Below are 15459 nucleotides of genomic sequence, written 5' to 3'. Positions count from 1 at the left end.
AAGTTCCTGTTATTGCAAGTTTTAGACTTGTTTTATTGTAATTTTTTGGTCAATTTTAGATATTTTTCCCATATAACAACCTTTGCAACAAAAATTTGTCTCTAGTCGCCTTAATGCAATAGCGAGACTCATCTTGTTGCTAGACTCATCTTCTGGAAGAATTCCGGATCAAAATGCGGTATCGGAGGACTTATCGTTGTTTAAATTTTTTTGACATTTTCCGTAAATAAGTTCCTGTTATTGCTAGTTTTACACTAGCTTTTTTTGTAATTATTTTGTTTTTGGTCAATTTCAGATCTTTTTACCATCTATGTCTACATTTACAACAAAAATTTGTCTCTAATAGCCACAATGCAATAGCAAGACTCATCTTGTTGCTAGACTCATCTTGGTTCTGACTATGAAAAGGATTTGGATAGTAGAGGTTCCCCACTATTTTTCAAATCGTCACACTTTTTATTGTGCTAAGGAAAAGTAGTTTCAATGTGCGAATTTTTTTCAAACTGCTATTAAAGTGAAGCGAGAGTTTGCTGTTTGAACATTCTTTTGCTTTTGTGTGGATTTTTTTCCTTCGTGCTTCTTGACTGCTGTTTATTTTTGTCGTTTTTTCTCTTGATTTAAAGCAAATGATAATAAGGCTGATGCATGTGTTATGTAGGTGCATAGATAATTTTATGTGAATCTATCAAGGAATAACGATTGTTTTTTCAAACTTTGACGCTATATTTCTATTATAAACTTTTAGGTTTTACTCGTATTTGTTGTTTTCTATGTTGTCTTGTTGGATTGATGGCAGGTCCCAATAACGGTTTAACAAATCATATTTTAACCTCCATAAAGATTTTGTTCTAGAGCTCGTCTGTTTTCCGTGACCTGCAAAAATTTGTCGAGTTTTTCAGTTTTGCCACTATTTGTTGTTCGTTTTGTACTCTAATCTCTAAGACTCATTAATGATTGGAGATTTCTCTCTCTCTCTCTCTCTCTAAAGAGGAATCGGCAAATTTTTGTTGTTTTTAATTTGCTCATTTAAGCTATGTGTTTTTTTTCTTTCACACCATGTGTTGTTGTGAAATTTTGTGTACGTTTTTGAGTTTCACTTGCATTTATAGTTCTATTTGTGTTCTAACGACTACGGTTATTTATTGGCAGGATTTGGGTTTTCTGAGCTTGTAGAAGTGATGTTTTGTTGTGTTTCCAATCAATAGTTTGTGACTTTTGATTTCGTACGCCATTTTTTCCCGTTTTTTGTGCAAAGTTTTGATTATTTAGTCAACCAGCAATCAGATAAATTGGAGCCCAATCAAGATATTTGATTTTACTGTAGCTTGTTTAGCTTATTAACTTATTTATATATAAATTTGCAATTAAAGCGGTCTCAATCATTTTTAATGACAGAATGTCATTTCATTTGATTTATCTGCTAGTTCAATTTTTTAGGGTATTCATATTGAAATTTCTAGAAACTCTTTTCAATTATCTTTTTTTGATCGTATTGCCCAATTTGTATTTCCATACCTGATCAGGGAACAGTTTGTTAGGGAATAACGTTTCCTTAACCGTTGAGACCTGATATTGACATTAGGATACACCATAGCACAAAGCAACAAGTAGGGCCAGACTATCGACTGATGCTTTAAGAACTCAAATTTTTCTACCAGACTCATTTATGTTTCATGGTTTATCAGAAGGACTATGTAAGCTGTCAAAATGACCAAGTGCCGGGTCACCCAAAAAATAACTTGGATTATTCATGGAAGCAAATCAGTTCAGAAAATCATCTGCCAATGGGCATAATAAACTAAATTTCGTTATTCTTCCGTACTTATCAACTTTCAAAGCTGAAATTGAGTTGAAAGACGACAAAGAGATAACGAATACCAGCAACAGTCAAAATTTACTTATTTTAAAAAAAATGGAGTTACGATGATAACAACCGTAATAGAAAACTGGACAGTTTAATTAGCTGTTTTGGGGCCACACAAGAAAGCCAATTGATTTTGGCATTAACCAGACAACACAGTGATACTCCAGGATATTAGCAAAGATCCGGCGAAACACGCAAATTTTCTAGTTTTTTTTTGTAAAATCACGAAGTGATAAAGTCAAAAAAAGGATCAGCTGCGTGTTAATTAATTCAAAAAATTTTCAATTACGATTCATCAGAACACAAGTATCACCCTCGGTTCGCATTTATGACAAAATGATGTGATAAACCAGCAAAAACAGAACTCAGATTTCCTTTAATGGAAAAAGGGTCTTTCCCATTATAGCCCCCAGCTTAGTGGTTATATAACCTATTGCCCCCAAATCTTGGTATTTATATCATAAGGGGGGGGGGGGGCTATAATAGGAAAAATTGTGTCACAAAAATTCTTCAAACCCAAAGTTCTCATTCTGCTTCAGCGCAGTTTGAAAAATTCTGACGCCTCAAGTTTAGTAAACTTTTCGCTGTCTTCAGCAATTTCGAGTAACTGAAATCAACACTCTCAGGTGACTTCCCATTGACATAAAAAGTTGAAAAATGCGAACAGGTCATTTAAAAAAAGGCAGCTCCCCAAAGCAACCCAAAACCTCTGGATTGTAAAAAAAACCATAATGAGACCAGTTCCTCTTGCTTCGTGCCTGTTACAAAATAAATATCTTTTGCCCTCCAGGAGCTAGTCAACTCATGAACTATGAAATAGTCTTTTTCATTTGAAAGTTCAACTTCTGTAGCCGGAATGTTATGTGCGTTCGGAGCAAAAGGAGAGAGAGAGAGAGAGAAAAACAGTTAATTGTCCGAATATTTTACGGTGGGACGGATTTATGCGAACAAAGTATGGTAGTCAAGCATAGCAAATTTGATATCATAACTACTAATCACAAAACGTTTAGTTTCATGCTTAGAAACAAAAGAAAAGTTAACCTTATTATGTGCGGTCGGAGGGTTTTGTGCGCATGCACATTACCTGTCTTTGTTGTTCCGACCCCTCTTGAGGGGGTGGAGGAAATATACTCAAATGGGTTTTTTTATCAGACAATTTTGACCGATCGTTGTTTTCCGTTCGTTGTGAGTGGTATCATTAAAAAGCCCGTCGAGCGTAGAATATGGAATTTAAAAGATTTTTTGAAATTTGTTTTCCAAAGCGAGTTATCGTCGTTTACTTTTGTGAATAATATACCGATTTGCGTTATTTTATTCACTTTTTCCAAAAGTTTTGCCAAAAATTTCGTCAATTTTGCTGAAATATGTAAAAATTGTACTGTTTGATTTTTCTTAAGACAAAACAGTATTGTTTACTATTTTGATTTAATTTTGCTTGGCAAAAATTTGGCTAAATATTTCAAATTTCAGCCTTTTTCATCAAAAACTGCCCGAAATAAGCTTCTTTAGTCCACTTTGATTAAGTTTTCCGGAATTACAGACCCGGAAACAATTAATACAATCTTTGTCAACTTAAAACCAAGCCAGTCTTGACCTACTTCCACTTCCATTGATAGTAGTTTGGAATTAAAAGTTTCCTGTTTGTTGCTAACTTTACTCTATGATTATCAAAACGGCAGCATTTATTTTCGATCTTTTAACTTACAGATTATCTAGATCTATCACATTCGAAGCATTTGAGTGTTCCTGATGGCCAAACAGCAATAATTCGGATTGTAATCAGTCGTTTTTTTTTTGAAAAAAGGAAATTCGGTCTCATTTATGTTAATTAAGGAACAGAAGAATTCAAAACAAAGCTCACTGTTGATATGTTCAATTGGTTTACTAAGCAGTTCCAAATTAACATATCTAGTTTCCTCACTCATAAGATTTTGGTCGTTTTTTGACTTGATTGGTTTTTAAATAAACAATGGCTTATCAAACTTGCGTTTTTCTACTGATTTAAAAATAACATTTTGTGGTCTTACCTGTTAAGTTATTGATTTTCGGCTTCGATACTATTAGATTCCACAAAAATTTTGTATTTTTAGTCATTGGCCCATTTTTCACGTTTCTTTCTCATTTTGTCACATTATCTCATTATTGACTGTTTACATATTACATTATTGGTGTTTAAAATAAGGCACAATTGATATAGATAAAATATTTAAGGATACACTCTGGCTTTAAGAGCTTCGACAAAATTTTCTCGATGAACTTAATTGAGTTTTTTTAAAATTTTGCCTTTAACTGTTATTTTTAGTTTGCCTTTTTATTCGTATAAAATTTCCTGAACAATGAACCGGTTTCAATGTTTTTTCAAGGAAGAATAGATAGGCTGATAGTCATGAAAGGCATAGATTATGGTTTTAACGACCTCGACACCCCTTGCTCGAAGATTTTAATTGTATTTCTTGCATTTGTCTTTAACTGTCCTTTATACTTTTTAGTCGTTTGAAATTCCCTGGATAATTACAGTTATCCTTGGCTTCATCATGGAAGAGTAAATGAGCGCATACTCTGATTTGAGTAGATAGCCGACGGCTTTCATGACTTCGAAAACAATTGTTTTCTAATTGTCTCAATTGTTACATATGACGTTATTATTGTCAAGGGAAGGTGAAATTGTACAAAATCTAATGTTTTTAAGGAATTCTTTATGAATTTACTGGCTTCGGACGCGTTTTTCGCAAAAAAGTAAACGAACTTTTGATTTTTGCCTACGTTTGACGTTCTTTTTTTAGACGTAAGACATAGTCTGAACAATTGCAGGTCCAAACGCTTCCCTTTGACGATAAACAAATCTATTTAGTAATTTCTTTTTGTAGCTAATGGCTTTCATGACTTTGAAAATAATTGTTTTCGAAAACTACAAAAGTATTTCTAAATTTTGACACTTGTTCTTTTTTTTGTTTTTGTATTACCTATTCTCATTAATGGAAGTTCGCATACCACATTATTGGGAACCGGAGAAGGCTGAATTGAACATATTTTGAGGGGCAAGTTATTGCTTTACAATTTCGACAGCCTTTTTTCGCATAATTTGAATTTTTATTTGTTTTCTCTATTTGTTGTTCTTTTTTTAACCGCATAAAAAAGCGAATAATGATAGGTCTTGATGTCCCCTATGGAGAATTGTGCTATCAGGAAAATGTTGGATGTTTCCAATTGCTGTCTAATGGTTTTCCTTACTTTGAAATAAATTGTTTTAAAAAGTCAATTTTTTAACTTTGCTGTTTTTTGTTCTTATTTGTCTACCGAGCCTTATTATGGAGTGGCCCCATATCTTTCTGTTGGAGTACAAGTTAGGTTATTTAGTTTTAGTTTTATCTGACGCTCTTTTGACCTTGTTCACAATTTTTTTTAAAGAAATTCGACATATAATTTTGGATGTAATTAATGTTTGTTGTTATTGTTGTTTGATTTTGTTTTTCGTCTTGACTTGCTTTCTAAATAATGGCTGATCTCATCATTCTAATGCGGCATTTTTTACTCTACTGAGTTATTTGCGTTGGAGGCGATCTTTTTGTTCATACACACTTTTTTTGAAAAATACTTGTTATTTTGGGGGTTCCTCATTTGGAAGACATTTATGCCAAAAATGTGATGAGCGGGGTCGGAATTTTATGTGCAAACGCACATTACCGAGCCTCCTTGTTGTATGTATTACATAAAACTATCTTTAGTTTCGAATTACGGTTTTCGGAGGTTACTGCATCTTTATTATTGTACGTGCGTGGCTTAACTGTATAAACTGTATAAATGTTGCGGTTGCATAGCGAGAAAAGAGTGAATGTAAGTTTTGTGTGCTTAGACCAAATTTGTGCCACAGAAGAATTCCGGAGGTAGTTAAGGATAGGGAGAAGGATGCGATCTGGCCTTGTAGGAGAGTCAAGACTGTCATCCACGAGGAGTCAGAGTTCGTAGTACACACTAACAACACTATTAACGAAGGTGAGTCTCGCTTTCAGTGCATGTTTCATTATGTATCTCGTGAACAACGCGAGTTAAAGTTTCTTTTATTTTATAAAAAAGTTATGTGATTATTGTGAATCATATATGACTTAGAAAGACCAGACATAACCAGAGAATTTTGTGTGCTAGTAACTTGGGAACGTTATTCTGTTCTTTTTTCATCTTCGTGATTCGTGAATTTTGGAGTAAAACAGTTTAACAAAAATTTTTAATTGCGCAATAATTGATTTTTCGTATCACTCGGAGAAGTATAGTAACAAATGCGTTATAGACATCATTTCTTTCATTCTAAGTGCAGTGATTTGACCGCTCTTGTTGACAGGGAAAACGTTGAACGTAGTAGGTCTTCTGGAACATTAATTCAAATACTTTTCTGTAAACAACTCAAAAATTATATCTGATGACATACATTGCATGAAAAAAATTGATATTTTTTTTAATATATTTTTTCAGTACTGATCATGTATGCACTCGTCGGAAAAACTTGCAAAAAATTTTATGAGAAAATCTCAGTCGTATTGAAATTTTCAAGGAGACAATTAAATTATATTCATGGGTATGATCTGAAAATATTTAACCAGATCTTCATAAGTGGAAGCTTAATCGCATATGAAATTTGTTTGGTCTGGTTTCTTAGATATATATATATATATTCATAGTAGAATGATGTGATTGTTATCATAAAAAAACCGTCATGCGCAGAATATTTAAATAAAATAAATTTTTATTGATTTATTCTGCAGGAATTCTGGATTAAAATGCGTTATCGGAGGACTTATCTTTGTTTAAATTTTTTAGATTTTTGACATTTCACTGTAAATAAGTTCCTGTTATTGCAAGTTTTAGACTTGTTTTATTGTAATTTTTTGGTCAATTTTAGATATTTTTCCCATATAACAACCTTTGCAACAAAAATTTGTCTCTAGTCGCCTTAATGCAATAGCGAGACTCATCTTGTTGCTAGACTCATCTTCTGGAAGAATTCCGGATCAAAATGCGGTATCGGAGGACTTATCGTTGTTTAAATTTTTTTGACATTTTCCGTAAATAAGTTCCTGTTATTGCTAGTTTTACACTAGCTTTTTTTGTAATTATTTTGTTTTTGGTCAATTTCAGATCTTTTTACCATCTATGTCTACATTTACAACAAAAATTTGTCTCTAATAGCCACAATGCAATAGCAAGACTCATCTTGTTGCTAGACTCATCTTGGTTCTGACTATGAAAAGGATTTGGATAGTAGAGGTTCCCCACTATTTTTCAAATCGTCACACTTTTTATTGTGCTAAGGAAAAGTAGTTTCAATGTGCGAATTTTTTTCAAACTGCTATTAAAGTGAAGCGAGAGTTTGCTGTTTGAACATTCTTTTGCTTTTGTGTGGATTTTTTTCCTTCGTGCTTCTTGACTGCTGTTTATTTTTGTCGTTTTTTCTCTTGATTTAAAGCAAATGATAATAAGGCTGATGCATGTGTTATGTAGGTGCATAGATAATTTTATGTGAATCTATCAAGGAATAACGATTGTTTTTTCAAACTTTGACGCTATATTTCTATTATAAACTTTTAGGTTTTACTCGTATTTGTTGTTTTCTATGTTGTCTTGTTGGATTGATGGCAGGTCCCAATAACGGTTTAACAAATCATATTTTAACCTCCATAAAGATTTTGTTCTAGAGCTCGTCTGTTTTCCGTGACCTGCAAAAATTTGTCGAGTTTTTCAGTTTTGCCACTATTTGTTGTTCGTTTTGTACTCTAATCTCTAAGACTCATTAATGATTGGAGATTTCTCTCTCTCTCTCTCTCTCTAAAGAGGAATCGGCAAATTTTTGTTGTTTTTAATTTGCTCATTTAAGCTATGTGTTTTTTTTCTTTCACACCATGTGTTGTTGTGAAATTTTGTGTACGTTTTTGAGTTTCACTTGCATTTATAGTTCTATTTGTGTTCTAACGACTACGGTTATTTATTGGCAGGATTTGGGTTTTCTGAGCTTGTAGAAGTGATGTTTTGTTGTGTTTCCAATCAATAGTTTGTGACTTTTGATTTCGTACGCCATTTTTTCCCGTTTTTTGTGCAAAGTTTTGATTATTTAGTCAACCAGCAATCAGATAAATTGGAGCCCAATCAAGATATTTGATTTTACTGTAGCTTGTTTAGCTTATTAACTTATTTATATATAAATTTGCAATTAAAGCGGTCTCAATCATTTTTAATGACAGAATGTCATTTCATTTGATTTATCTGCTAGTTCAATTTTTTAGGGTATTCATATTGAAATTTCTAGAAACTCTTTTCAATTATCTTTTTTTGATCGTATTGCCCAATTTGTATTTCCATACCTGATCAGGGAACAGTTTGTTAGGGAATAACGTTTCCTTAACCGTTGAGACCTGATATTGACATTAGGATACACCATAGCACAAAGCAACAAGTAGGGCCAGACTATCGACTGATGCTTTAAGAACTCAAATTTTTCTACCAGACTCATTTATGTTTCATGGTTTATCAGAAGGACTATGTAAGCTGTCAAAATGACCAAGTGCCGGGTCACCCAAAAAATAACTTGGATTATTCATGGAAGCAAATCAGTTCAGAAAATCATCTGCCAATGGGCATAATAAACTAAATTTCGTTATTCTTCCGTACTTATCAACTTTCAAAGCTGAAATTGAGTTGAAAGACGACAAAGAGATAACGAATACCAGCAACAGTCAAAATTTACTTATTTTAAAAAAAATGGAGTTACGATGATAACAACCGTAATAGAAAACTGGACAGTTTAATTAGCTGTTTTGGGGCCACACAAGAAAGCCAATTGATTTTGGCATTAACCAGACAACACAGTGATACTCCAGGATATTAGCAAAGATCCGGCGAAACACGCAAATTTTCTAGTTTTTTTTTGTAAAATCACGAAGTGATAAAGTCAAAAAAAGGATCAGCTGCGTGTTAATTAATTCAAAAAATTTTCAATTACGATTCATCAGAACACAAGTATCACCCTCGGTTCGCATTTATGACAAAATGATGTGATAAACCAGCAAAAACAGAACTCAGATTTCCTTTAATGGAAAAAGGGTCTTTCCCATTATAGCCCCCAGCTTAGTGGTTATATAACCTATTGCCCCCAAATCTTGGTATTTATATCATAAGGGGGGGGGGCTATAATAGGAAAAATTGTGTCACAAAAATTCTTCAAACCCAAAGTTCTCATTCTGCTTCAGCGCAGTTTGAAAAATTCTGACGCCTCAAGTTTAGTAAACTTTTCGCTGTCTTCAGCAATTTCGAGTAACTGAAATCAACACTCTCAGGTGACTTCCCATTGACATAAAAAGTTGAAAAATGCGAACAGGTCATTTAAAAAAAGGCAGCTCCCCAAAGCAACCCAAAACCTCTGGATTGTAAAAAAAACCATAATGAGACCAGTTCCTCTTGCTTCGTGCCTGTTACAAAATAAATATCTTTTGCCCTCCAGGAGCTAGTCAACTCATGAACTATGAAATAGTCTTTTTCATTTGAAAGTTCAACTTCTGTAGCCGGAATGTTATGTGCGTTCGGAGCAAAAGGAGAGAGAGAGAGAGAGAGAAAAACAGTTAATTGTCCGAATATTTTACGGTGGGACGGATTTATGCGAACAAAGTATGGTAGTCAAGCATAGCAAATTTGATATCATAACTACTAATCACAAAACGTTTAGTTTCATGCTTAGAAACAAAAGAAAAGTTAACCTTATTATGTGCGGTCGGAGGGTTTTGTGCGCATGCACATTACCTGTCTTTGTTGTTCCGACCCCTCTTGAGGGGGTGGAGGAAATATACTCAAATGGGTTTTTTTATCAGACAATTTTGACCGATCGTTGTTTTCCGTTCGTTGTGAGTGGTATCATTAAAAAGCCCGTCGAGCGTAGAATATGGAATTTAAAAGATTTTTTGAAATTTGTTTTCCAAAGCGAGTTATCGTCGTTTACTTTTGTGAATAATATACCGATTTGCGTTATTTTATTCACTTTTTCCAAAAGTTTTGCCAAAAATTTCGTCAATTTTGCTGAAATATGTAAAAATTGTACTGTTTGATTTTTCTTAAGACAAAACAGTATTGTTTACTATTTTGATTTAATTTTGCTTGGCAAAAATTTGGCTAAATATTTCAAATTTCAGCCTTTTTCATCAAAAACTGCCCGAAATAAGCTTCTTTAGTCCACTTTGATTAAGTTTTCCGGAATTACAGACCCGGAAACAATTAATACAATCTTTGTCAACTTAAAACCAAGCCAGTCTTGACCTACTTCCACTTCCATTGATAGTAGTTTGGAATTAAAAGTTTCCTGTTTGTTGCTAACTTTACTCTATGATTATCAAAACGGCAGCATTTATTTTCGATCTTTTAACTTACAGATTATCTAGATCTATCACATTCGAAGCATTTGAGTGTTCCTGATGGCCAAACAGCAATAATTCGGATTGTAATCAGTCGTTTTTTTTTTGAAAAAAGGAAATTCGGTCTCATTTATGTTAATTAAGGAACAGAAGAATTCAAAACAAAGCTCACTGTTGATATGTTCAATTGGTTTACTAAGCAGTTCCAAATTAACATATCTAGTTTCCTCACTCATAAGATTTTGGTCGTTTTTTGACTTGATTGGTTTTTAAATAAACAATGGCTTATCAAACTTGCGTTTTTCTACTGATTTAAAAATAACATTTTGTGGTCTTACCTGTTAAGTTATTGATTTTCGGCTTCGATACTATTAGATTCCACAAAAATTTTGTATTTTTAGTCATTGGCCCATTTTTCACGTTTCTTTCTCATTTTGTCACATTATCTCATTATTGACTGTTTACATATTACATTATTGGTGTTTAAAATAAGGCACAATTGATATAGATAAAATATTTAAGGATACACTCTGGCTTTAAGAGCTTCGACAAAATTTTCTCGATGAACTTAATTGAGTTTTTTTAAAATTTTGCCTTTAACTGTTATTTTTAGTTTGCCTTTTTATTCGTATAAAATTTCCTGAACAATGAACCGGTTTCAATGTTTTTTCAAGGAAGAATAGATAGGCTGATAGTCATGAAAGGCATAGATTATGGTTTTAACGACCTCGACACCCCTTGCTCGAAGATTTTAATTGTATTTCTTGCATTTGTCTTTAACTGTCCTTTATACTTTTTAGTCGTTTGAAATTCCCTGGATAATTACAGTTATCCTTGGCTTCATCATGGAAGAGTAAATGAGCGCATACTCTGATTTGAGTAGATAGCCGACGGCTTTCATGACTTCGAAAACAATTGTTTTCTAATTGTCTCAATTGTTACATATGACGTTATTATTGTCAAGGGAAGGTGAAATTGTACAAAATCTAATGTTTTTAAGGAATTCTTTATGAATTTACTGGCTTCGGACGCGTTTTTCGCAAAAAAGTAAACGAACTTTTGATTTTTGCCTACGTTTGACGTTCTTTTTTTAGACGTAAGACATAGTCTGAACAATTGCAGGTCCAAACGCTTCCCTTTGACGATAAACAAATCTATTTAGTAATTTCTTTTTGTAGCTAATGGCTTTCATGACTTTGAAAATAATTGTTTTCGAAAACTACAAAAGTATTTCTAAATTTTGACACTTGTTCTTTTTTTTGTTTTTGTATTACCTATTCTCATTAATGGAAGTTCGCATACCACATTATTGGGAACCGGAGAAGGCTGAATTGAACATATTTTGAGGGGCAAGTTATTGCTTTACAATTTCGACAGCCTTTTTTCGCATAATTTGAATTTTTATTTGTTTTCTCTATTTGTTGTTCTTTTTGTAACCGCATAAAAAAGCGAATAATGATAGGTCTTGATGTCCCCTATGGAGAATTGTGCTATCAGGAAAATGTTGGATGTTTCCAATTGCTGTCTAATGGTTTTCCTTACTTTGAAATAAATTGTTTTAAAAAGTCAATTTTTTAACTTTGCTGTTTTTTGTTCTTATTTGTCTACCGAGCCTTATTATGGAGTGGCCCCATATCTTTCTGTTGGAGTACAAGTTAGGTTATTTAGTTTTAGTTTTATCTGACGCTCTTTTGACCTTGTTCACAATTTTTTTTAAAGAAATTCGACATATAATTTTGGATGTAATTAATGTTTGTTGTTATTGTTGTTTGATTTTGTTTTTCGTCTTGACTTGCTTTCTAAATAATGGCTGATCTCATCATTCTAATGCGGCATTTTTTACTCTACTGAGTTATTTGCGTTGGAGGCGATCTTTTTGTTCATACACACTTTTTTTGAAAAATACTTGTTATTTTGGGGGTTCCTCATTTGGAAGACATTTATGCCAAAAATGTGATGAGCGGGGTCGGAATTTTATGTGCAAACGCACATTACCGAGCCTCCTTGTTGTATGTATTACATAAAACTATCTTTAGTTTCGAATTACGGTTTTCGGAGGTTACTGCATCTTTATTATTGTACGTGCGTGGCTTAACTGTATAAACTGTATAAATGTTGCGGTTGCATAGCGAGAAAAGAGTGAATGTAAGTTTTGTGTGCTTAGACCAAATTTGTGCCACAGAAGAATTCCGGAGGTAGTTAAGGATAGGGAGAAGGATGCGATCTGGCCTTGTAGGAGAGTCAAGACTGTCATCCACGAGGAGTCAGAGTTCGTAGTACACACTAACAACACTATTAACGAAGGTGAGTCTCGCTTTCAGTGCATGTTTCATTATGTATCTCGTGAACAACGCGAGTTAAAGTTTCTTTTATTTTATAAAAAAGTTATGTGATTATTGTGAATCATATATGACTTAGAAAGACCAGACATAACCAGAGAATTTTGTGTGCTAGTAACTTGGGAACGTTATTCTGTTCTTTTTTCATCTTCGTGATTCGTGAATTTTGGAGTAAAACAGTTTAACAAAAATTTTTAATTGCGCAATAATTGATTTTTCGTATCACTCGGAGAAGTATAGTAACAAATGCGTTATAGACATCATTTCTTTCATTCTAAGTGCAGTGATTTGACCGCTCTTGTTGACAGGGAAAACGTTGAACGTAGTAGGTCTTCTGGAACATTAATTCAAATACTTTTCTGTAAACAACTCAAAAATTATATCTGATGACATACATTGCATGAAAAAAATTGATATTTTTTTTAATATATTTTTTCAGTACTGATCATGTATGCACTCGTCGGAAAAACTTGCAAAAAATTTTATGAGAAAATCTCAGTCGTATTGAAATTTTCAAGGAGACAATTAAATTATATTCATGGGTATGATCTGAAAATATTTAACCAGATCTTCATAAGTGGAAGCTTAATCGCATATGAAATTTGTTTGGTCTGGTTTCTTAGAAAAGCTTAATTTATCAATAAATTTAACTGGGTAGTTGAAATTTTGATGGTGATACCTTTTGGTTATAAAATTTTTTTTCAGTACAGATATGTTATAGGAAAATTCTCTATGAATTCCGGGAAAAAATGTTAAGAGTGAGATAGCTGGATTTTTAAATCTACCCTTAATAATGAACTCGCCTTAAATTTTTCCCAAATTCATTTCTTAACAGTTTTGGCATCGATATTTTAAACTCTCAAGAATCTGAGTTAGGTACCAGAATTTTTTTGCAACAATTTATCCACTGGCAAATTATTTAAAGGGATTTAAAGGGTTCGTATTAGGCTTGTAGTTTCGAGAAAATGCCCGCAAGGGTCCTACTTGAGACTGCCTCATCAAATTTTGTGAAGCAATTAGTTGATTTAAAAATATTGGTAAGTTTATTAGATATTAATTTTTTGGCGCTTTGAAATCAAAGGTATTGCACTTCACATAGTAATCGTCTCGCTTTGTCTGTCAAAATCAAGAAGAGTTTTTCCACAGAACCTAAAATAAAATATAAAATGAGATGATTCAAAAAATTTTTGTTCTTCTTTTAGAAAAGTTTCTTCTTCGAAATCTTTTTCAGCATTTATTCTAGTATTTCCAATGTTTTTTATGATGCAATGCATTGCTTTCCTGTTTCGTTCAATAAAAGATTTTGGTCAGTTCAGTCACCTCAAAATTCTTTTTCTTAAACGTAGAAAATGCAAATTATATATAGAACGCCAAAAATTTTGATGATAGGTCATATGACGTATGATCATATGATTGTTAATGATATAATTGTATGATAGATCAAATATTTCACTTCCTGTAGTTCAGTGAGAAAATTTATTCAGAACTGATATGGAATAGAATATCATTTTTTCGAAATTTTGATCGGGAACACGGCTCAAGTACACTCTGTGTCAGTGGTTTTTAAATTCGAAATACTCCATTCTGCGTTGCCGGTGTATTTTTTCTACCAAGTTACAAGCTACAATAATTCGATGTCACTGGCGCGTGATTTTCCCAATTACGATCCATATTCAATTCCTCTCAAATTCAAAAGATAAGTCAGAGAGTATCTATTTGATTTAGCTGAGAAGAATTTTAAATATAAATCATACACAGATGGATGAACAGTGTTTGAGAGAAATCAAAATCAAGCCCCATTAAGGCCTTACTAAGCTTGGTGGAACCAAGTTTAGTGAAATTCATTATTATTAATATTTTTATATTATTTGTTGAAACACAGCAAAAATAAAAAAAAATGTAGAGTTGTTTTAAAACAAATATGAGAACAACTATTGTTTCCCTGACTTTAAGAAATTTGCTTGCTTATTTGAGTGTTAGGTCATAAAATCATGGATTTTTTGAAATCAAATTCTACATTGTATCATTTGAACCAATGAGCAGAGAATGTCCTAATTTATCTCTACATCAATGGCACACAAAAGAAAGATATCCAAATAGCCAACTCCCTTTTAGGAACAACAAAAAGTAAGACTTAGGCAACTGACCGGTCCTGACTTAATCCCTGGCGTGCTTGTTGTACACGGCGGCAGTGTATCGTGCAATTAGCGGGAATTGAAACTAATGCTTCTTTTGTTCTCTTTTGAAAAGCTTCCCCCAATCCTGGGATAATCCTGTTAGCTCGCTCTTGTAAGAAGTTTCATTCCGTCATGGCTTCGGGACAAATCCTTTTATGCAGCTACAAATATCTTTCTCTGCTTTACTTTGAAAAGATTATAAGCGATCGCCGAATTGGTCGACAGTGGGCTTAGCCGACAACAAAAAAAACAAGAATTTAAGACGACCACCAGACCCGACAACAATTGTAATGGCTGGAAGAACAAGTGATATATCCAACCTTAGATCAATCAGAATAATCGTCGGCTAAATTTATCACTTTTGCCTTGTCGGCTGAACCCCTCGTCGGCCAATATTTCTAGCACAGGATTATTTTAGTTACTCTGTGCTTGTGTTCAGCAATTATTACTGATATAGAGGCCGTTTTGGCTCTATAATGCTGTTATTTTATACCATAATTATGGTCAAAGTTCTATGTTGAGCTTGAGTACTTCAAAATCAAAAGGTCAAAAGCATATTTGCTTCAAATCAGTTCAAATAGCAAACTGCTGACATGTTAGCAGTCTGTCAAAATATTGTAAAATTCTTGATGTTTTTATGATAGCAAAGCAAGTTCCGTGTTAATTTTTTTGTTGAACAATTATGTCCGGTT

The 15459-nt window shown here is 33.1% G+C and overlaps 1 protein-coding gene across 1 annotated transcript in view; it reads left to right on the top strand.

Moving 5' to 3' along the window:
* LOC142342916 (chloride channel protein C-like) overlaps positions 1–15459 on the top strand; it is a 200357-nt gene that overhangs the window by 146799 nt on the left and 38099 nt on the right. The window contains exon 14 of the mRNA XM_075394591.1: positions 5718–5857. Coding sequence (XP_075250706.1) covers positions 5718–5857 — 140 coding nt within the window. The remainder of the gene's footprint in view (positions 1–5717; positions 5858–15459) is intronic.

This window comes from Convolutriloba macropyga, chromosome 7, assembly GCF_964194025.1.
Source record: "Convolutriloba macropyga chromosome 7, txConMacr16.3, whole genome shotgun sequence".
NCBI classification, from domain to species: domain Eukaryota; kingdom Metazoa; phylum Xenacoelomorpha; order Acoela; family Convolutidae; genus Convolutriloba; species Convolutriloba macropyga.
The sequence above is the reverse complement of the archived record's forward strand: the minus strand, read 5'-3'. Positions and strand labels throughout refer to the sequence as shown.